This window comes from Apteryx rowi, unplaced genomic scaffold (assembly GCF_003343035.1).
Source record: "Apteryx rowi isolate R43461 unplaced genomic scaffold, aptRow1 scaffold_927, whole genome shotgun sequence".
NCBI lineage: Eukaryota > Metazoa > Chordata > Aves > Apterygiformes > Apterygidae > Apteryx > Apteryx rowi.
This window is the reverse complement of record NW_020451235.1, coordinates 80,517-101,774: the sequence shown is the minus strand read 5'-3', so window position 1 is coordinate 101,774 and position 21,258 is coordinate 80,517. Positions and strand designations below refer to the sequence as shown.

The 21,258-nt window shown below is 37.7% G+C and overlaps 1 protein-coding gene across 8 annotated transcripts; it reads right to left on the bottom strand.

Moving 5' to 3' along the window:
• Nucleotides 1–4,120: 4,120 nt before the first annotated feature.
• Nucleotides 4,121–21,215, bottom strand: CUNH9orf72 (chromosome unknown C9orf72 homolog). Of its 8 annotated transcripts, none has more exons than XM_026091815.1 (11): nucleotides 21,088–21,203; nucleotides 19,472–19,957; nucleotides 16,353–16,412; nucleotides 15,352–15,447; nucleotides 14,617–14,681; nucleotides 12,242–12,314; nucleotides 8,875–8,991; nucleotides 7,890–8,125; nucleotides 7,341–7,398; nucleotides 6,643–6,752; nucleotides 4,121–6,545 (listed from the first exon to the last, which is right to left on the bottom strand). In XM_026091815.1, exons 2-11 carry the CDS (start codon nucleotides 19,913–19,915, stop codon nucleotides 6,359–6,361), a joined length of 1,446 nt encoding a protein of 481 aa, XP_025947600.1. In that variant the 5' UTR covers nucleotides 19,916–19,957; nucleotides 21,088–21,203; the 3' UTR covers nucleotides 4,121–6,358. The 8 variants fall into 8 exon arrangements, with proteins under 8 accessions (XP_025947600.1, XP_025947604.1, XP_025947601.1 ...); XM_026091816.1 differs by having other exon boundaries at nucleotides 6,359–6,545; nucleotides 21,072–21,205; XM_026091817.1 differs by having other exon boundaries at nucleotides 6,359–6,545; nucleotides 21,123–21,160.
• Nucleotides 21,216–21,258: the final 43 nt, after the last annotated feature.

The window sequence follows — 21,258 nt, the reverse complement described above, 5'->3', positions numbered from 1 at the left end:
GTTCAGAAATTATTTCCAAATGCAACTGCCACAGAGAATGCCAGCAGAACACAAAGTGATGTAGGATTAATATCCAGTGAACAGGCAGCCTGAAACAGACAGAAATTTCAGCAAGGAGGATCTCTCCTATATATCTCAAAGGATCAATGCGGAAGGTTGAAACTGCAGTTTCATCAGTCAGCTTATCATACAGAACATTTTAGCAGAGATATTGAATTACTGTACATTTCTGTCTGCAATACTAAATTTTAGTGTTCCCTGACTCATGATTTCTTATGTTGCCTGCTTCTGTTGAAAACCAAACTAGCAACTGTTAGCCTTATTTCATTTGGGATGGAAAAGACACTCAGTCTTATTATAATGAGACAATTTTATAAATGGAAGAGAAACTGGCATTGAATATAAAATTTCACAAATGAGCTTTTGGCTGCTGTACATTCTCGAACATTTTGGCTAATTATCAAATATGTGTTAGGGATGAAGTGTTAGACGTTTGCCTTTGAGATATCACAACTTCAGAGCATCAAGCTTTTCCTTTGAAAAATGTAGTAAAAAATGCCTTTAAATTTTATCTAGTTACTCTTGCTTCTCACTTCTATATTTACATTCATTTCTTAAAAATCTTTGCTTCTTTGCTACAGAAAGCTGTTTCAAACAAAGTTCTGTTTAGCCCTCATGTTTTAATTAAAGGATATGCTTCCATTAATCTTAACATGTATATTGACACCTGTAAATACCATACTTCTGTTACCCACCTTTTATTTCTGGAATTCATATATTAGAACACCACATTTGCACTGATGAATCCAAGGCCACCTATAAGCTTCTACACATCTCTGCTCTTACGATAGAGGTTCTACAGCCCCTTTTATTCACACCCTTGGAGATAATGAAAATTAACTGGATAATGCCATGAGCAACTTAGATAGAAGTTGGCCCTGTTTGAGCAGGGATCTGAATCTGTTTACCTCCAGAGATCCCATCCCACCTAAATTATTCTGTGATTCTAAGCAACAGTAGCTGGCCGGTAGGACCATAGCATCATAGGGTAATTCAGGCCTGCAGGGCCCTCAGGAGGTCTCTATTCCAACCCCCACCCAAAGCAGGCTCAGCCAGAGGGTCACACCAAGCTGCACTGGGATTTATCCCATTGGGGCTTGAAAATCTTGAAGGACAGAGACAGCAGAACCTTGCTGAACCTAGGCTCCCCTGTTTGGCTTGTCCATGTGGAGAAGAAGCTTTTCCTTATCTCCAACCTGAACCTCTCTAGTTTCAGCTTATGTGTGTGCTATCTCTTGCCCTCCTACCAGGCACTGCTGTGAGGAACCACCCTCCACATAAGGTCCTTGGGGGCTGCTGCTAGGTGCCCTGAAGTCATCTGTGCTCCAGCTTGGCCCAGCCTGGCCCTGCAGCCTCTCCTCGCAGGGCAAGGGCTCCAGCCCCCATGTCTCAGTGGCCTTCCCTGAACCCACTCCAGTTTTTGAACATTTTTCCTGCACTAGGGGCCCAAACTGGAGGCAGTGTCCAGCTGGGGTGTGATGAGTGCTGAGCAGAGGGGCCCTTGCTCAGTGCCGCGCCCATACTTGCACTGCCCAGGACACTGCTGCCCTCAGGGCTGTCCAGGGYGTGGCTGGCCCCTGCTCAGCTCACTGCTGCCAGGGTTTGGGGCTTCTCCATACAGCTGCTCCTGGTCCCAGTCAGTATCACTGCCAGTCCTTTCCTCCTGTCTGCCCAGGCCTTCTGGATGGCAGCCCTGCCCTCATGCATATCAACTCATCCCTCCCACCCCCATTTGGTGTCATCTGCAAATATGCAAGAGTGCACTTCATCACCTTCTCCATGTTGCTGATAGATGTTAAGCAAGACAGGTCCCCTGACAGATCCTGTGAGACTCCAATTAGCGCCAGCCTCTAGGCAGAAATGATCCACTAACCACCACCTTCTGAGCTTGACCACCCATCCAAGTTTACCTATCCGGTTGTCTAACAATCAAGACTGTACCGTCCCAACTTGGACATTCCAACAAGAACATTGTGGGAGACAGTCTCAAAAGCTTCCTAAAGTCAAGGTAAATGGCATCCACTGTTCTCCCCTCTTTTATAGTCATGTTATCACAGAACGCACCCAGCTGGGTAAGGCATAATTCACCCTTGATTAATCCATGGTGACTGTTCCCCACCACTTTCTTCTTCATGTGCCCAGAGATGTGCTCCAAGAGGACTCCATGATTTTCCCAGGCACCAAAGTGAGACTGACCTGCAATTCCTCAGATTGTCCTTTAGGTCTTTTTGAAGATGGGTGAGATATTTGCCTTTCAGTTGTCAGGGACCTTCCCCAGTCTCCATGGTCTTTCAAAGGTATTAGAGAGTGACACTGGTCAGCTTTCTCAGCACCCTCAGGTGCAGTCCATTGGGTCCCATGGACATATACGGGTCAAGTTCATGCAAGTAATACCTGACTTGACCCTTATCCATTCCAGGTTGTTCTCCTCTTCCTTGAGCCCTATCACTAACAACAGAGAAGAGGAGGACCTTGTTGGTGAAGACTGAGACAGGCACAGGGCATTCAGCTTTGTTTGCATCAGCTGCCACTAAATCACCCATCCTATTCAGCAGTGGTCCCATGTTTTCCCTGTTCAGACTTCTACTACCAATGCAATGATAGAAGCTCCTCTTGTTGCCTTTGACCTCTCTCACCAGTCTCTGCTCCATTTGAGGTTTGGCTTTCCTGACACCACCCCTGCATGCCTGCGGAACATTCCTAAATTCCTCTCCTCCACTCCCTGCTGCCTTTTGGCATTAAAGCTCCATGATGAGTTCCCTGCTTAGTCAGGCTGGTCTCCCAAGGTGTTTGCTTGTCTACTTGAGCATTGGCACGGACCACTCTTGTGCTTAAAGGATGCTTGCCTTAAAGCCTTGTCAGCTTCCCTGAGCTCCTTGGTCCTGCAGAGCTGCCTCCCACAGCATCGCACATATCTGCTCCCTGACTAAGCCAGTACGCTTGCTTGAAGTCCCAAGTTTGTGCTCTGCTCTTTGCCTTCCTCAGAGGATCTTGAGCTCCTCTATTTCATAGTCACTACAGCCAAGGCTGCCTGTGATTATCATTGCCCCAGCCAGTTCCTCCTTGTTAGTGAACAGCAGACTCAGCTGTGTCACCCCTGATTGGCCCATCCAGTACCTGTACCAGAAACCACCTTGACTGCTTGCATCCTGCCATGGTATCCTGCCAAGAGATGTCAAGGAAGGTAAAGTTCCCTGGCAAAAATCAAGTCAAATACAGTCATCAAATATTAGATGTTTCCTTTGTCTTTGCAAATCTGAGAAGAGAAATTAAAATACCTTTTCCTAGTAGAGAAAGGAGCATAGAATTCCTGGCAAACTATGTTGACATATCATACTGGTGGCTCATGGATAAAAACATCAAAACACCTCTTCTGCTCTGAAAGAAAATTGACATTGCTACATAGTGTATATACAGGATTGGGACAATCACTCTTATGTCTTAACAAAAAAGACATTCTAGATAAGCAGTATCAAAATAGTGGATGTTTTTCTGTGCTACCTTTATAGGTGTACGAAGACCAGGAAACATGATCAGGAAAAATGTGTTGCTAAAAAGGCTCTAAACCACTACTCTCAAATCCAAATGAAAGTAATAAATTTGTCCTACTTTTTAAGCTATAAGGAACTGGAACCCTGAAGAAAGGTATTCACTGACTGCTGGATATAAGTGAACTCTTTAAAACATTTCTATAGTGTCACATACAGGATTAAGACTTTTTAAAAGTAGGGCCTAATTCCTTTTTTTAAGCATACAAGAGGCCTGATTTTTCAAAGAATAAATCACATTGGTCTTAGCTGAAAATGAACCCATCCCTAAGAGAACCAGAGAAACTAAGCTTGGAGATTTTTCAAAAATTGCCCTTTTTAAACAGCACACACAGTATCAGTGTTGGTAATATATGATTGTCCATCAATTACAACCTAAGATTTACCATCTCAGAACAAACATTTTTTTTAATTTTAATGAGAAAGAAAGAAGTTTGTTCTTTGTTTCAAAGGATAAAGGCTTACACGATTCAGATATTGAATAATAATTCTCTAAAAATTTTCAGCAGAAATTCAAGGCAAAAATTCTGTCTGAATTTTATTGGAATACTTTCCTTTCCTGAGCAAAATTTACAACAGAACATGCAGATGCAGTTAATAACTTACTTCACAATACATTCTGCACTGATAGCAGTGTAACAACAGTAGCAATTGAAGTTTCCAGCATTTAATCAAAAAGCGACAGCATCTTCAATAAACAATTAGAGCTTTACTGTTAGTAGTGTCAGTGTTGTTTCCAATGTTTATCAAGCTAAATTGATTAATTCCAGCACCACATTTAAAGCTATTTAGACTTCAACACCACTTCTATGTAAGTTTCAGAAGAGTTTATTACTTTTTTCCCCCACTATCTCAGACATGAGAGTAAAAACTTACCAATCAGGCTCTTTTCTAATTTCTAACAGATAAATGACTAAAGTGCAGAAGGAAAGAAAAGTGGTAGCAAGACAAACCGGATCTCAGCACAAGTGACTTATGTCAGTGTAATTCTGACAAGTTCTCCTGACGATGCTCATTTTGCAAGAGTTGTACCATAAGTGTATTGCAAAAAAAAAGAAAGAAAGGAAAAAAAAAGGCTGGACAAGATGCAACTACTTACTCAACCAGGTAAGGCTGATCATTTTCATTCATAAAAACAGTACACAGCTGGGACACAACTGCCCTTCTTTAGAAGCTCTCAATATTTAATGGTAAATCTTTCCTTTTCATGAAGTGTAAAAGAATTCTGGATGTGTTAAAAACTGGTAGTATTCCATTTAAGATCACAGTAATTGACATTTCAGAAAACATTATGAGTCTGAATTGTTAACTGTATGTCTCATTTCATGGAAGAGGCACTAAAAACTATCTTGAAATCAGAGAACTGTCCTCCAAGGACTGCTATAAACAATTTCAGCAATAAAGCAATAGCAGCTTTTCAGATCACAAGAGCAGTTCTTTTACAATTAATAACTAGTTATGAAGTTACACTAAAACGTGACACAAATATACTCCTGCCTTTGTCCAAAAAGAAGAGAAATATACCATCATGCAATACAGATGTTTCACCAGTTTCAATATAGCACACACTAATCATGTGCCAAAGTGTCAAAAAAAATTGGGTCTAGGTAACCTGACACACTCCACTGCTCTTCATATTACTGAAAAAGTTTAAGGTATACAAATAGAGGACTTTCTGCACTTCCTTTTATTGTCAAGCAAAGCAAAGTTGGAGATGATGGAGTTTCACTAAAACTCACTTGGTAAAATGTTAATCTCTTAAGTTCATAGTTGTACTGATTCCTGAATTAAAGATGACTATTATTAACAGCAAAAAAATCCCATTTTATCTTTCTGTTTGGCTATTAGACCTTCCCACAGAACACCAAGGTAATGTTTTAATCTGGCCTGTATACAAACTGACAATGGAGAAAACAGTGGCAGTTAACAGCCAAAGACTGACAACGGCAGCTGAGTAACACAAATTTTCTGTTTTGTGTTTCCAAAGAACTCAATTATGCTGGATTACTGAATACTTAACTGCAGGGTGACCCAACAATCTGTAGCAGAATATCCTGGTTGGCACTTAAATGAACAAAACAGCTTAAATAAGGACCCAGTTCTGATGTGCAGAGTGCTGCAATTTATGTTGCTAACAGTCAAAAGTTTGCCCACAAGGATAGCACCATGTGGTACTTAAAAAAAAATAACCCCCTTTAAATGCTCTAAGTGAAGGAGTCACTGGTGTTATAAAGGGAGACCAAAGAAGGCATATTTCAGATTTGTACCACCTATACGTAAGAACACTTTTAAAAACTTGAAACTTTTGGAAAGGCCTCATCCGCTAACCCCTAGAGAGGACAGATGCATTGCTTTCTGTGGAAACACTACAAATACTGACAGAACAGGGGAAAACTAGCACACACCTGAAGGAATTCAGTGGGGAAGGAAAATAAAAAGAGCACCCTTAAACCAAAACATGTTTGAATTTTTCTATTGAGTCCATATCACAAAAGAACTTCTGGTAGTATTTATTTTTACTGTTAAAAAAAAGTAGACAGAAGAAAGGGGTTCATTAAAATCATGCTTTTCTAGTTAAGTTGATATTCCCTCTGATAACATTTCTTCCTGCTTCTGACATAATGTAGTGTTACTTTATTACTATTGCTCCATTATAAATCAGATAGGTGATTGTCAGAAATGTGGCATTCACACTGATTTCTTTTACTGGCATGCAAGACTGCAATATTACACATCAACAGTGGAGAACTTTAAAATGTCATCAGCATATCACGTTCTTGTACACTAGTGTAGAATGGTCTCCCAAAGATGAAGGAATGTAGACCTGGTTTAATCTTCTCAGCCAAGGCCATTATTATGTTAAGATCGCCCTCTGCTGTTAGGTCAAGGTCTATCTTTAAGCTACGAAGAGACTTAAAAGGTTTTTTTCCTTTTTGCCTGCAAGAAAGGAAAAAAGGATTTTTGAAGTCTGGATAATGTAAAAGAGAACAAAGTTAGTTTCTAAGAGTCTGTTTTCTATTATCTGCTGACTTACGTGTCATCCTCTATGTATTTTATTAAAGTTAAGGCTTTTCTGTGAAGGACTAGCAGAAATTGTGCAAGGAAAGTACTCCTTAGAGACAAGCCTGGTTTCAGGTGAAAGATCTGTTAAAAATTACACCAGAAAATTAGTCGGACACAGAAATTCAAAAATCATTTTAAGAATGTGGAACATAAAGAAACGTTGCATGCACGTGTAACAAACAGGTTCCTAATATATCAAAGCAAACATATTACCAGTGGATTCATAGATATACCCAAAATACATTCTTAGTTCTCTAGCTGCTCAGATGCAGTAAATTAAGCTGTTTCACAATTCTATTAGGACTGAGTTATATTTTCCTTTTTCAGATTATTTGAAAAGAATCTCAGGTAGCTTTTCCAATGTTGTAATTCCAGACATTGTTGGATAGTAATAGAAAATGTGCATTGTTTTTCATACTTAATAAGTAGGACTTTCAGTATTATCCTAATATTCAAATTAAGTTTAAATATTTTCAAAGATCATCTGTGTTACCAACCAGACATTTTAAATGGTCATTGTTAGATGCCTTCTCCCTAGCTATGTAGAAAAAAAAAAATCACAGCACCAATACGAAAAGGAGCTACCTGCTATTTGTGTTAAATTATGTATTATTAGAGCCCAAAGTACTGATTTTTAACTCTTGTTCTTTCTGCAAAAACAACCAATACCTGATCCAGGAAGGCTTTTACCAATGTATCTCGATGCAGGATATCTTGAAAGACATTTCTGTAGCAATGAAAGCAAACAAACATGTGAGGTAATGCCATGAAGAGACACTAAACACTTCTGTACAAGAACAGCATTACTGCTTATGGTCTGGCAGAAAGCAAGTGAACTCAATTTTAGTGAATTATAATCCTGCCATTTTTAAAGGTAATACAGAATTTCTATGCCAAACTTTTTCATGTGAAATGAACCAAAACCAGGAAAGCCGTTGGGCCCTGTCAAATACACTTAGCTGTCGTATATTCCCATTTAAAACCAGGCAACAAAATGAACAAAACACTGTCAGAATTGTCACTGAAAATGAATTTCAGTAACATTTAATGCAGCAAGACTACTGACAGAACCAGTAAATTCCAAAAGAGCAGCAACTACCACAGTTGAAGTAGCTTCTTACAAGAAAAAGCCCCCATCCTGCACTTTAATTAGAAAGCTTTACACTACTATTCTCTCAACCCAAATCAAGTAACTTTGAGAGTTGTGAGAGTACGTACAAATCAGGTGTGAAACTCTCATCTGCGTGGATAATAGGATCCTGAGACATCTCTTCATCTGAATTAGCTCTCCAAAATGCTGTCAGCTCAGATCTCATATATCGTCGCTGGTTATAGATGTGTTCATGACAAGGTGGCATCTGCTTCACTGTATTGACATCTACATCTATATGTGTAGTAGGATATGGAGCATACATTACTTGACGGAAGGGCAACACAAAGCTTCCTGTTGCATCCTGCCATAGTGAAAAAAATTAGTCTCCTAGTTATTCTTTGGAAAAAGCAAAGCTATAGTGGAATCAAACAATACTAAAACATCATTCCTACAGTTTAAATGCCATTTGTTTAGACATATTTCATTGGAGAAAATTGGTGGCAGTAAGCTCAGTAAAATGTCCTACAATAATGGATGATTCCCTTAAGGTAATAGTGAGAAAACAGATATTGAGTTAACCTACCTATTACATTACATCATCACACAATCCGCTTCTTGATCCCATTAAGAATTCAGTATATTTATCTGACAAATTTAGACTAAATGTTCATTAGAGCAAGGAGCATTATTTTTCTATGTATCTTCGCTCATTGCTGCAGTCCTTTTAAAATACATGGAAACCATATGACTAATGGACTGCTCTTTTTTGGCTTTGATATAACACAAAAACTCAGTGCCTTTTGGGACCCGTCCTAGCCCCAAGTAGGCAAGAGTATTATTATTGTACCCCAGACTGTAGGAACAACTGGGAAAAATATTTGCACAAAAGAAATAGATGCCTCAGAGAAAAGAATAGCTTGGAATTTTAACATGCACATAGTTATGGGCATACTTATAGCACTAGAAAGGAATGAAGGAAAGACAACACGTTTCTTTAGGCATGAATGTGTGCATTTGTGTGTGCATATCAGATATGCACACACATACACACACACACACTGAAGAATGCTCTTAAGCTACTGGAGAATAAAACTTGCCTAATGAACTTACTTTGAGTAATCCTTGAACAAAAAGTCCCGACTCATACTTGAAAGAAGACTCATTTCTACATAGTCTGGAACATTTCCGTTCTGACGGCGTAAGAAAGAGACACAATGTTCTCACAATCTGCATTATAAAAACAGTTTTGTAAAGACAGGAAAACTTAAAGACTAAGGTGATCCTGAAAAACAATTTTTGACTAGAATGTACTAAGCATTTCAAATGCTAAATGGAAAAGTTCATCACACTTATTAGAGACCCAGAAAATGGGTAACATGAGAGAACAGTGACACATTTAAATTATAAAGACATAAGCTGTATTACTCCAACTTCCTGTGGAGCAAAACTCCACACCTTTTGCCAAAGCTCACTTTTTAGCCAACTACATAGGACAAACCACTTTTGCTTCTGTTAGCTTTTCCTATTACTTAAAAATGAGTTACTATGATTACTTTCCTGGCCCATTTAAGCCTGTTATTTGCTGCATACTGAAACACTAGCTATTGTCTCCAATAAGGCAAAGTTAATTCTTTTTAAATAAGCATCCATGCTTATTATGTTTCCTCAACATTATTTCTGCAAGCTCTCCATTAAAAGCAAAAAAACCTATTTCATTATCCTTTTGCATACTCCTGTGCTACAGCTACAAATAATCTTCTTCAAATACTAACATATATTCCACTGTACTAATCTTACAGTCTTAACTTGTACTTTCTTCTCTGTCTGTAAGGTGTTTGGGAAGGATCCATCCTTGTGCAATATCTTTGTACACCACCTGACACAACGGTGTCCTAGTTTCTGACTTACGCTCTTTGCCACTTCAGCAAGATACAACAGGTGTTTTTTTGTTATATGGAAAGTTGAAGTATGCCATGAAGAAAGCAGTTTCTTTAGAACAGTTGTACCATGACAAAAGAGTACAATACTGATAAGGACTTGTGTAGGATTTATGAAATTTTGCCCTGGATATATCTTGAGACTCACGTTCTTCTAGACTTTTTTTTTCCCAAAACATATCAATACTTATTCTTATCAATAAATTTTTTTAAACACTCCTAACTAGTTAAGCCTTTAACATCTCCTCCTTCATGATAGAAAGTGTGCATCTTACATGCCTGAAGCAGTACTCACTAATTCCAGTTAGCAGATTTCAGCTAAGAATTGAGAATTTTCTTTTCTCCAATTCCCTATTGCTCATGATTAGAATGTCAGCTGTTATTGTTCATTTAATCAGAGGTGCTTTACTATCACTCTCAATACACACAAAACAATTCCTTTCTTTCTCATTTTTTAAAAACATAATGAAGTGCTTATTTCAAAACACAGGTTTACTGAAGAAGCCTTGCTTTTTTGTGAACCTTAAAAAAAAAAAAGAATATATTGCAGTGTAGCTAATATATATAGTTACATAATGAACCTATAAAATATTCAACAGGTCTAGTATTTTTAATTTTTATTTTATGTTGCAACAGTACACACACAGATACATTTATACATGTATCAGAAAAGGGGATCAGTACCAAGGATTAAAATGAGAAGTCTTTCTAAAAGGAAGGTTTCAATCTTGCAAAATAAACTAGAACTCAATGATCAGTACATCATAATTAAAAACATGATCAGACAGAAAACCCCAATATAGAAAAGTATTTTCTATCAGTAAATGAAGTTATTTGACTATACTGCTTCTCCACATGTGTACTCCAGGAGCCTTGTCATGGTCTCAGAATATGAAAATATTGTTATTACATTGCCCAGAGCAACACTCACAGCAGTACCACTGTACTCATTAAATGCAATGGCACGCAACACCCGAAGCCTCTAGGATCACATGTTTTTATGACACCCTTCTTTCCATTCCCAGTTGCAGGGATATTCTGAATCAAATGGGCTTATTAGAGGACTAAACTGTGAGTGCAGAGAGGCAATTTATTTAGCGAATTCCGTTTCCTCTTGAAAAAACATTTTTTCCATGATTTGTCTCTGCATAGTTTGACTGAAGATTAACTTTAGTGTATTTATTAGAAGAGATGGAATAACAGTCTAATTAAAAGCAAGTCAAAGGGAAATCCTTCTGAATGAAAGGCTGATATACTGCCTTATGCCATAAATAAGCTTTAAGAAATACTTCAGTGGACTGTAAACACAGATATATCTCTTCCAGGAACTGTTTTCAATTTATTTGAAACTAGCATTTATATATAATCCAAATACATTTTTATACACAGCTTTTTGAAAATTCTGAATAAGAAAAATATCCTCCTTTGACTTTTCCTTCAAACACTTTGTAAGCTTAAAATAAGCATCAAAAAATTCTCTGTATTTGCACAAAAATATTACAGGAAAAACTAAGCAGATAATTTCATATTGGTTCAAGTTAAGTATTTGGTAACAGATTTAGAAGAGAGTTAAAAAAAAAATTAACAAAATGAGGAAAGGGATGTCTACCACAAAAAGGTAATAATTTTACTGTTCTGAAATAAGAGCCTCTAAACATGACTTTTGGACCATAATGATGTATGTACATTTTACTCTTCTCTGTTAAGAGGTGAAGCTAGTGCTGCCCATTGTTTCTAGACCTGGAAGCTCCCTAGCATTATGCCTACTGATAAGTGTCAATTTTACACGTGCTCCAACAACTACGCTGAAATACTGCGTATTTTGTTGCTACAGGGCTCAGTTTCAGGAGTTTATATCCGTGCTTTGCATCTCTCTGGCTCTTCTGAAAAGTTGAGTCAAACTTAATTTAAGGATCTATCAATTAAACTGTACAGTTATTTACCAATTAGTTTCAAACAGGCTGAAGACAAAGAGTCAACACAAACACAGCTACGCAGACAAAAGTCTTGGAACTGATGGTAATAGTGTAAGATCCTAGTAAGCTTGCACATTCTGAGGTGTGTGTGTGACTACAGATGCATAACAGCTTTGAGGTTTCATGAAACATAAGCAATTCATGATGCAGAAGTATATTTATTCCCCAGAATAGCAAAATTATGCAGATACTCATTTCTTAAAGTACATGGACAACACCCACTGACATAGCTGAACTGCGCAAGTCACTTCAGAGTGGTTCAGTTTATATTTATAGCTAACAAATCTGATTTTAAAATTTCTGACCCATTCACTATTCATTATATCCAGTATGAATAAAATTAAATATATTGGTTTGCTTAAAGCTGCCAGAATACAATTGATAAGCCACTTTTCAAGCAGAATTATGAAGTGCTAGAGCAATCAACTGAAGTAAGATAACTAGACAATGATACTCCCTCTTTCTTCAACCTCAGGTATGTTCATAGGCAACCCTTGCTGCAAATGACACACTAACACTCTTAACAAACCAAACTTGAATGCTGATTTTTACAAAGTGCCTTACCTTATTAACTTTTTCTGCACTGCTTCCTACAACTACAGAACAACCACAGGTCTGCAGATGTGAACTAATTGCACTGCAAATTAAAACAGATTAATACATTTATTCAGACTTTTCAAATATAACCATTATCATGAATCTACAAGAATTATTATGACCCCCAGTATAACTTTGGAATTTTAGCAATACCTACATTTCTGTAGGTTCAGCAATATCTACATTTTTAGTCTGATGCATAGAAAGACCAGCAGACAGAACCTCTAAACACCACTTACAGTGCTAACCAAAACTGTCTATTGCTACTAACTGTATTATAGCATCATTATAAAATAATTCATCTAAAATAACAGAAGGCTGATAATGAAGGGTTTGAAAACATCTTGAAAGATGACCTATTCCATAGTTGTCCTCGTTTTCTAAAACTGTGGGTCAGATACCAGTTTTGGGACACTTGGTAGGTGAACTGCCCTATGCTTGCTAACTACATGGGCAAGAGCACTTCATAGGCTTGAGCTTCTCCATATAAAATGGCACACTGGGAATTGGATGGTCTTGTCTTATGAGTTGCCAGCAGCACAGCTCTGATTTAGTTACTCCTAAGTTTGGAGGCTGCAACAAGTATACCTGTGCTAAACTTGTCTCTTAAGAACAGGTTAAGAGTTGTCTTCTGTTGAGGTTTCGTCATCACTCTACACAACTCTCTCAAACCAACACCTGCCTCACAGCTTCAAACGTCTAGCTATCCTTGTAATTAGAAAGCTTTTTCCAACATCTATGAATACATGGAAGTATCTGAACTGAAGGACTGATTGTATTGTGTTTAACCAGCTCTAATAAACCCCTCTAAACTGGTTAAAATCGTAATAGCTATGCTGAGACTCTCAAGTCCTACAGGTGGACTTCACAGTGGACCTACTACTATTTAACTTACCAAATATTTTTAAAATAGTTAGATTCAAGGCTATCTGCGTACAGATGAATTCGTCACTTTGTGCAATCCAATTTTTATTCAGTGAAGTTTAGAAATCCATACCAACACTATATTAGACTTGAGACCTGAACCCAGATGAGTTGATAAGCTCTGCTACCCTCTAAAAAGCAGTTTTAAATAGAACAGCACAGGAAGCTTAACTGAACCTTCATCCTTGAAGACGGAGTTCGTCAGATCATTCATTAGATCAGTTACATCACTTCTGTTTAATAACCCTGCCATTGCTTGCCCAACAGCTGTATAAAACTGTAGGACCTTGCTACTATTAGCAGTAATTTTAAGAAAGCTATAAAAGGAGGAAAGGGGTGTATACAAAAAAATCACATAACAAGGAAGTATGCAAAACACCACTTCAGATAACTGTAAAGATATACAACTAAAACATATGCAATGACCCTGATATTTTGGGATTATTGTGCAATGCTGTACATCTGCAGTGCTGTTCATTTGGATGTTGTCAGCAGCATGTCAGAACAACAGGTATGTTCCAGCCAGGGTCCCTGACGTTTGGACACTTTAGACAAATGGCCAAGCTATCCTTCTTCCTGAAAATTTTATCCAGGCAAGAGAAGTAGCAGCAAGAAGTCTATTACCTGCTTCTGATAAAAAAGTAACTTATCATCATAGGATCAATGACTCTAGTTGCTTACAATAATTCATCCAACAATATTCACTACATTATTTCTTAAAGATTGCTAGCCTTACAGGACTAAAAACACAAACAGAACCCAAGTTCTCTATAAAACTAAATACTACATCATTGTGAAGAACTAGTAAATTTAACACATGAATTTGTGCAGTACTGAAAGAATATGTGATACTGTATAAACAGACTATAAATTCTTTGCAGCTAAGCACTACAGAAATTAATGTAGTTGTAGGGGAGATATTTTGAAAGGTAACAGATGATCTATTAAAATCCATGAAATATGCTTCCCACAGGAGACTAAGTTGCTCTGAGGTGCAACTATTTCTAGTTATACATTAAAAATAGGGAATAAAGCAAAAACACATAATATAATAATGAATGTCCTATATGCCGCACCTTCAGTGACTTTTATTCACAATAACACACCCAATATTTGGTATTTCAAAAAGATGCAAGACTTTGATTTGTATCAAAAAATAAAATATTTGGTACCTAAAGCAATAACTCTGTGACAATAAGCAGCGGCAGCTATTAGCTCAGGGCCATTCTTTTAAAAAGGAAACAACTTTTACAGCATTTTACACATAAAAATCTCAAAGAGTTGAATACATGTCATTTTCCCCCTCCTATAAAGAAAACTAATCTAAGACATACTCACATGCACACATATTTATAGATACACACACACACAAGTCTAAATCATTTTACGACAGCATAAATCAAAACTGAATTTCATACTTGAGGAGAAAGCCTTCATGGCAACTATCCCCAATGTCATCATCATTTAGCACTGTATCACTTATCTGAAATGCAATAAATATAAACAAAGGTTAGACAAGGATGTGCGACACCTTTTAAATAACTCATTTTGTTTTTAATTATAGGTATTGACTGTTTAGGATCTGCTCTGTTTGGAATCTGCTTAAACTAAGTTATAACACTGCCAGAAAACCAAAACGTTAAAAAGGCCTTCTGGCTTCAGCCAAAGGATATTGAAAGAACAAACTAAGTCACTGGATCATTAAACTTGTTTCTCCATCATGACAGTCAGACTGTGCCCAATTTATTTTTCTAATGCTTTATCCAGAATACCTTAAGTCAAATCACTTCCACTTCTTTCATGAGAACACCAAACCACACTGAAACAGGTATTAACATTAAACTGGTTACCTCTTCATTTATTTTGTTGTGTATGAACAGCCTTTCCCCCTCTCTTTTAAAAATGATATCATTGGTAGGTAATTTTGCTAAGTGCTGAGCAAAAATCCACTGCTAGTACTGTTATATTTACCAAACTAAAACTGTTATGTTAAACCATCCCATATACCATTAAGTAGAGCTTGATGTCAAACACCTAAACTGTACAAGAATTTGTGACAGCTCTGTAGGGTTTTTTTTCCTGTCAAAGAGAGCATCAAATGAGAATGGCAAAATCATTTTCTTATTCAGAAGGCAATAAACATAAGGACTTACATCTATTTCTTCTGAAACACTGTGTGATTTCATAGAGGAAAGGAGTTCCATTACAGGAATAACTTCTCCTGTCAGCATTGGAATGATGCTCTGGCCCTGTGGAATAAATAACGTTTGAAGTAAAAGCACATCATGCAGTACAGGAAGTTACCAGGGACAAACTTGCAATATTACAGGCAAAGCATCTTTAACTTTCTATTATTTGGAAGTGTGGTATGGGAGTTAATTGATACATAGACTTCTTCAACTTTGCTCATCAGCAATTGTGAACAGGAAACATGCAGTTCACTTTTTAACAAGACATGTAAAATGTATTTCCAGGGTCCTATGCTAATTCGCCAGATCAGTTTGATTGGCCCAGACAGGACATATTTGGAATGATACAATTCATACCGTATTATATGCAATTACTGTTAAGCTTACAGATTCAAACTATAATGTTTTAGCAGTGACAGGAAAACAGTACCAGGCTTATTAGTTATTAACATAGGAAATTATTTCTCTTGTTCTATCTTTCACACAAAACCGAAAATCACACTTTCATATTTATGTTTTCAGAAACTGAATTCTCTTCACAGTCTCATCCATCAAGTCTACAACCATACTCCAACATGACAGACTCTGTACACCTCTGTAACTTGAAAAGGTAATGACCTAGTGAAAAACTACCCTTGACAGGAGGAGAGCATAAATCTGTGGAAGCTACTACCTTTAGGGAACTTGAAGTTCAAATAAAAAACTTCCCTCTTCTGAATGGTAATATTCTTCACAGATTTCCCTTTTACACTTAAAGGGATGGAAAATATTTTCCTTCAATTTGTTCACAGCTTCCATCATCCTATCTTCAGTAAGTTTGCCTCATGTGCACGGCAGGTCATCAGCCAGTCCAAAGTATCTTCCTGGATCCCAGAAATGAGAAGCAGCACCAAGTTCTACAGTCACCAGATCCAGTCAAATATTTTTGTGATGGTGTGCCATATGCATCAACCAGATGGTCTTACCTGATCCTCCATTCTCTCCGTGCCTTCCAAGACAATCTTCTGGAAATGTTCTTGCCTCTCCTGAGCAAGAGAAGCAGTTAAATATAAAAGCTCTGGTATTTGTCTACACATGTATGCACACAACAGTCAAATGGCAAAATCTCTTCCCTGTAGAATCATGCTTCTTAGATTCAAATTTTGATGTTCAAGTCTTTTTCTTTTACAGAGTTGACATTAGTAGGAAGTGATGTCACTTTAAAGAGATCAATCCTCTCTGCTCTGCTCCCCACCAAACCTCTTATATGTTTGAGCAGGAGTAGCAGGAAAGGGAGAGTGGGACAACAATGACAACAGATTAATAGTTCCTTTGTTACAGACCAAGAAAATGACAGATGATCAGGAGATTAAGGTGCAGAATTCCACTTCGTGGACTTTTATTTTCAAACGGATAATGTACAGACTGATGGTTCCTGATGAAACAGGAGAAAATGAGGATAAGGAATTCCTCCAGGATAAGGAAAACTATTGGTTTGGGGAGGGGAGGAAAGACAGGATTATTTCCACATCTTGAGACACTGACAAGTCTTCAAAACATGCCCACTGTTTTAAAACCAAGTACAGGTGACATGAAACCTCAAAGTACATAAAACACACGCTGCGTAAGAGACTGGACTAGGCTCTCAAAACACTCATCAGCAGCTCAGTAGCAAACAACATTCAAAATGTAACTTACAACAGAATCCAGTTATTATTCATAATGAAAGCCTTAATCACTTGATCAATCACTACAAGATGCAAAAATAGAAGATGCTGCAAGAACTAATGGTATCTTTTGCTAGATGCTGAGAAGTTACTGCATTTTTTGTGGTTACTCTCCTCTGACTGAACTACTCGAAGTTCATCAAACTCAAGTGGGTGAAGAGCTTATCTAACCTCTTTGCAGTCGATGAATAAAAGGCAAGCTATAGTAAATTGCCCTCAAACGGTACTAAGACTTGTCTAACAATCTGAAAGTAGTGCCTATGAAAGACAACACAGATACTATGCAGATTCCTTCAGGGCACCTCCATTGTGACTTCAGCATCAGTGTCATAAGGCTTCCTTGACAATGAAGATCCTTTGCTTTAAAATAAATCAGTCTTCATGAAGATGAGGCTGAACACCGTAAGCCACTTCTTTTTAGAAATACAGCTGCTATGAATTATTAGACAAACAATTGGAACAAGAAATCTGAGTGAATAAAAGGGATTTATAAACACATATAGAAGACTTGTTTGGAGTCGCTTGTCTTTGCCAGTCTGAACACTGCTCCACATTTCTCCTAGTCCTGAGTTCAGGTTTCTTCTCTTCTAAAGTCTGGTTGGAACTGTTGTCCATCCCTAAATAGAACTCATGAGAACTGATAACCACAACAACCATTACAAATGCTGGAACAGATACACAGTTCCTTTGAGATAAGACTTCAACATCATTTTTTCTGGTGTAGCCATGCTTGCTGAACTATCAGAAACTGGAAACTGTAATATTTGGGCCTGTCTTAATACACTGCTCATGCCTAAATTTGATAACACTACTCATGCCTAAATTTTAATCTAAATTTTTAATATAATTTTCTCTCTTCTTGGTAAGGCTGAGGATCTACAGATAAAGCTAGAAACACTTTTGACCTTCCACAAAAACCCAATATGAGAATGTCACTCTCTTGACTGACCAAGCTGGACTACCTACCTCAAGAACCACTGAAAAAGAATGAAGAACTTCACAACTAACTTCAGAGAATAGCACCAGAAAACACTTTCCATCATTGTCAATGCAACTCAAAGGCCATTTCTACTGCAGAAACAGATGGATGTGGATCAAGATTCAAAAAGAGGGAAGACAAACTGTAGTTAATGATGCACAACGCTTAATTCGACCATTCCACATTAGAAGTCTGTACAGAGAGCCCTAAATGACAGAGAAACTATGTAATTGTAAAACTAATGCACGAGCATTCCTTTATGTCAAAAGCACTAATGTCCAGAGAACAACTGACTTTTAGAAGACTAGATTAGGAATGAAACATTTATGTTTCTACTCTACTGAAAACAAATGTTTAAGTCCTACCTTTTCTTTGAAAAGCAAACATCAGAAGTAACAAGAGTGGATGTGAAACGGGACACAGCCATCTCCAAGCCATACAGCAAAAAACACTAGTCTTTGTTAGTGTAACAAAAAGGAAATTACAATTTAAAATGTAACAGCAAATTATTATTTTTGGAATCTTATTCAGATTAGAGTACCTCAAAATGAAGTTTAAAATATGTTGACTAGAGGTCTCAAAACAGAACAGAAGCAAAAACTTCATCAGGCAATCATACATCACCACAGACATTACATCTGAAATGCAATCTGCTTCTTTTAGACAATTTGAACTATATAGATTTTTTTTATTTTTATTATTGGAATGTTATTATTGGAATGTTTAAACAAAATACGTAATAATTTCCATTTAATCATGAAAAATCCATAATGAACCCAAAGGTGCAATTCTTCAAAAATAATTTAATACAGTTTCTTTTTTCACATTTCAAAAGCAGTAATATTTGGACTAAAGGAGATATATTTTCTTGATTCTCCAACAACTTAACACTCTGGCAAGTTGTCTTGCCAAACTGTTTGTTAATATCCTTTTTTGAGAATGTATACAGTAGTCACCGTATTATGAATGGTAACTTGAAATCATTCCAACAGTTTCCTTTTTTGGACACCATCAATGAAAACAATGATCTGAAACACTGTAATTTTACAATTCCACCTAATATAAATACTTTATTTAGCACAGTTAAAAGCAGTAATTTTCCTCAAACTCTGGGAGATTAAAAACACTGCACAGGACACCTGTTTTAACTAGATGAACTGGCGCATGCTCAATTAATCCTATATACAGCAATAAATCACATGGCTAAAAATCCACCTTTGAATTTGCTGACATAACTTGAAAACTTTTTACCTTCAAAATCCAGTACTTGTAGAGAGATCGGTTTCCTCATAGTTTTTGTGTTTGGGTTGCTACATAATCAGCATCACAAATCTTAATCTTTTGCTATTACTCAAGACAACTCAGATAACTGTTTTTTAGTAATGAACAACCAACCTACCTTATGCATCCATATTCTTCCTTTCCTTATAATATGTGTTAACCTATCCACACACACTCTGTGAAGAGGCAGGTAGAAGCCAAGTTCACTTTGTGGAAGTATAATTGACAGTCCATATGTGCTTCTGTCTCCATTCCAGTTTCCATCAAAGATTAATGACACAATGATTACTCTTTTCTCCGCCAAGACGAAAAACTTCACATCTATTGCACCGCTTTCTGCATTCCGAAGTATCTCTCCATTCAGGGTGTGATTAGCAAGAAAAGTTATTTCACCATCACTGAGAAGTACCTGTTCGGTCTTTGGGGCCCAGATGTGTTGCACTCTGGGGCCAAGAATATTGTCCCAGTAAGCAAAAGTGGCAGCTAATAAAGGTGACTCTCCATTCAAAGAGATCTCTGTTTTTGCAACTGCAGGAGACGGTGGTGGACAAAGAGCTGACATACCTGTTTCCTCTCTATCATATCACTAAAATGCTTACATTGCCTAAAAGACAAAGTTTTAGCAGAAAAAATAAAATTAGAACAGCATTATTATCTCATTTTCTTTTGCTTCCAAATCTGCCTTCAAGACATCCACAGCTCTGACTTCTACTCTTAGGATTTCATTCTAGCCTTCATGCAAGAAGGAAGTTTATATGCATACCTTCCACATAACAAAGTGGTATACTTTACAAATGTTAGTCAATCAAACCTCAAATATCCTTTACTCACTCTAAAAATATGATTATGATGAGCCTGCACAACATTCAACTAGTGTAAGAAAACTGACACATGATAAGCATCTCCTTTACTTTAAAGTGGCATGCATGCCCTGGCCATTTCCAACAACCCTACACCTTCCCAATTTTGATGGGGTTGCAGAAGATAACAGGAAGTTCCACCTTGCCCAAAAGGCATGTTAGAGTCACAGCAACAGTCACAGAACCCAGATATATTAAATCAGAGTTGTACCAAAAATCTCAACACAGAATAGAAAGATATAAACACTAAAATGCATTTATCTTAGCTTAACTTTGAGATACCAAAACTAAGTTTTTCTTTTTTTTTTTGGGGGGGGGTGGTTTGTCTTTTTAATGTCTGCACCTAGACTACTCTACATTGCAGCAGAGGGGAAAAACGGACAAAAATCAAAGGAGAAGTAATACTCATCCTATTGACATAGTCGTATCTGGTCAGACCTCCAGCGTAGTTTTTTGTTTCATACATCTATGCATTTTAAGCTCCCCAGTAAAACTGTCCAACTGCTTTTCCTTAGAGCAGAAGAGCAAAGCATCTCCCTCTCTGTTTACTTCTCAGGCCTGATTTAACAATGTTAGGCCACTCTCCTATTGCGTATAACAGCCTGGGCTGGCAGAGGGGAAGCTGCGCACTAGACTTAAAATGCAACTTCACAGTTTTAGGAAAAGACGAAACAGAGACATCCCTGCGTCTTTACAGACACAGGCAAACAAGAAACTTCCTCTCATCACAGTTCTTCCAGAAAAACAAGCTGCTCAGAGCTAAGGCTGCTGGGGCACAAGACGCCCACCTGGAGATTAAACCACCACTATCCAAACCTGGAACCAGCGTATTTAGCGGTGTCCAGATCTGATTTTCACCTTGGAAATTACCCACCTCGCGGCAAACGGGTGGGAGACGAGCTACAGCACCTGGCTCCTTCGCTTGCTGTCCCTCAGAGAAATGGAACACAGACACCCGCTGGGGCTGAAAACAAAACCCGCCCGCCCGTCACTTCCGCCCCTCAGATGGGGGGGGGGGTGAGACCGGGGCCCCGCAGTAATCAAC

Excerpts from the sequence above, each read along its gene's own strand:
- CUNH9orf72 (XM_026091816.1), bottom strand. The coding sequence starts at position 19,915 with ATGTCAGCTCTTTGTCCACCACCGTCTCCTGCAGTTGCAAAAACAGAG. Across the intron at positions 15,448-16,352 it reads CGGAGAGAATGGAGGATCAG|GGCCAGAGCATCATTCCAAT; the intron begins GTAAGACCATCT and ends TTTATTCCACAG. Across the intron at positions 12,315-14,616 it reads CATGAAGGCTTTCTCCTCAA|TGCAATTAGTTCACATCTGC; the intron begins GTATGAAATTCA and ends TTTAATTTGCAG.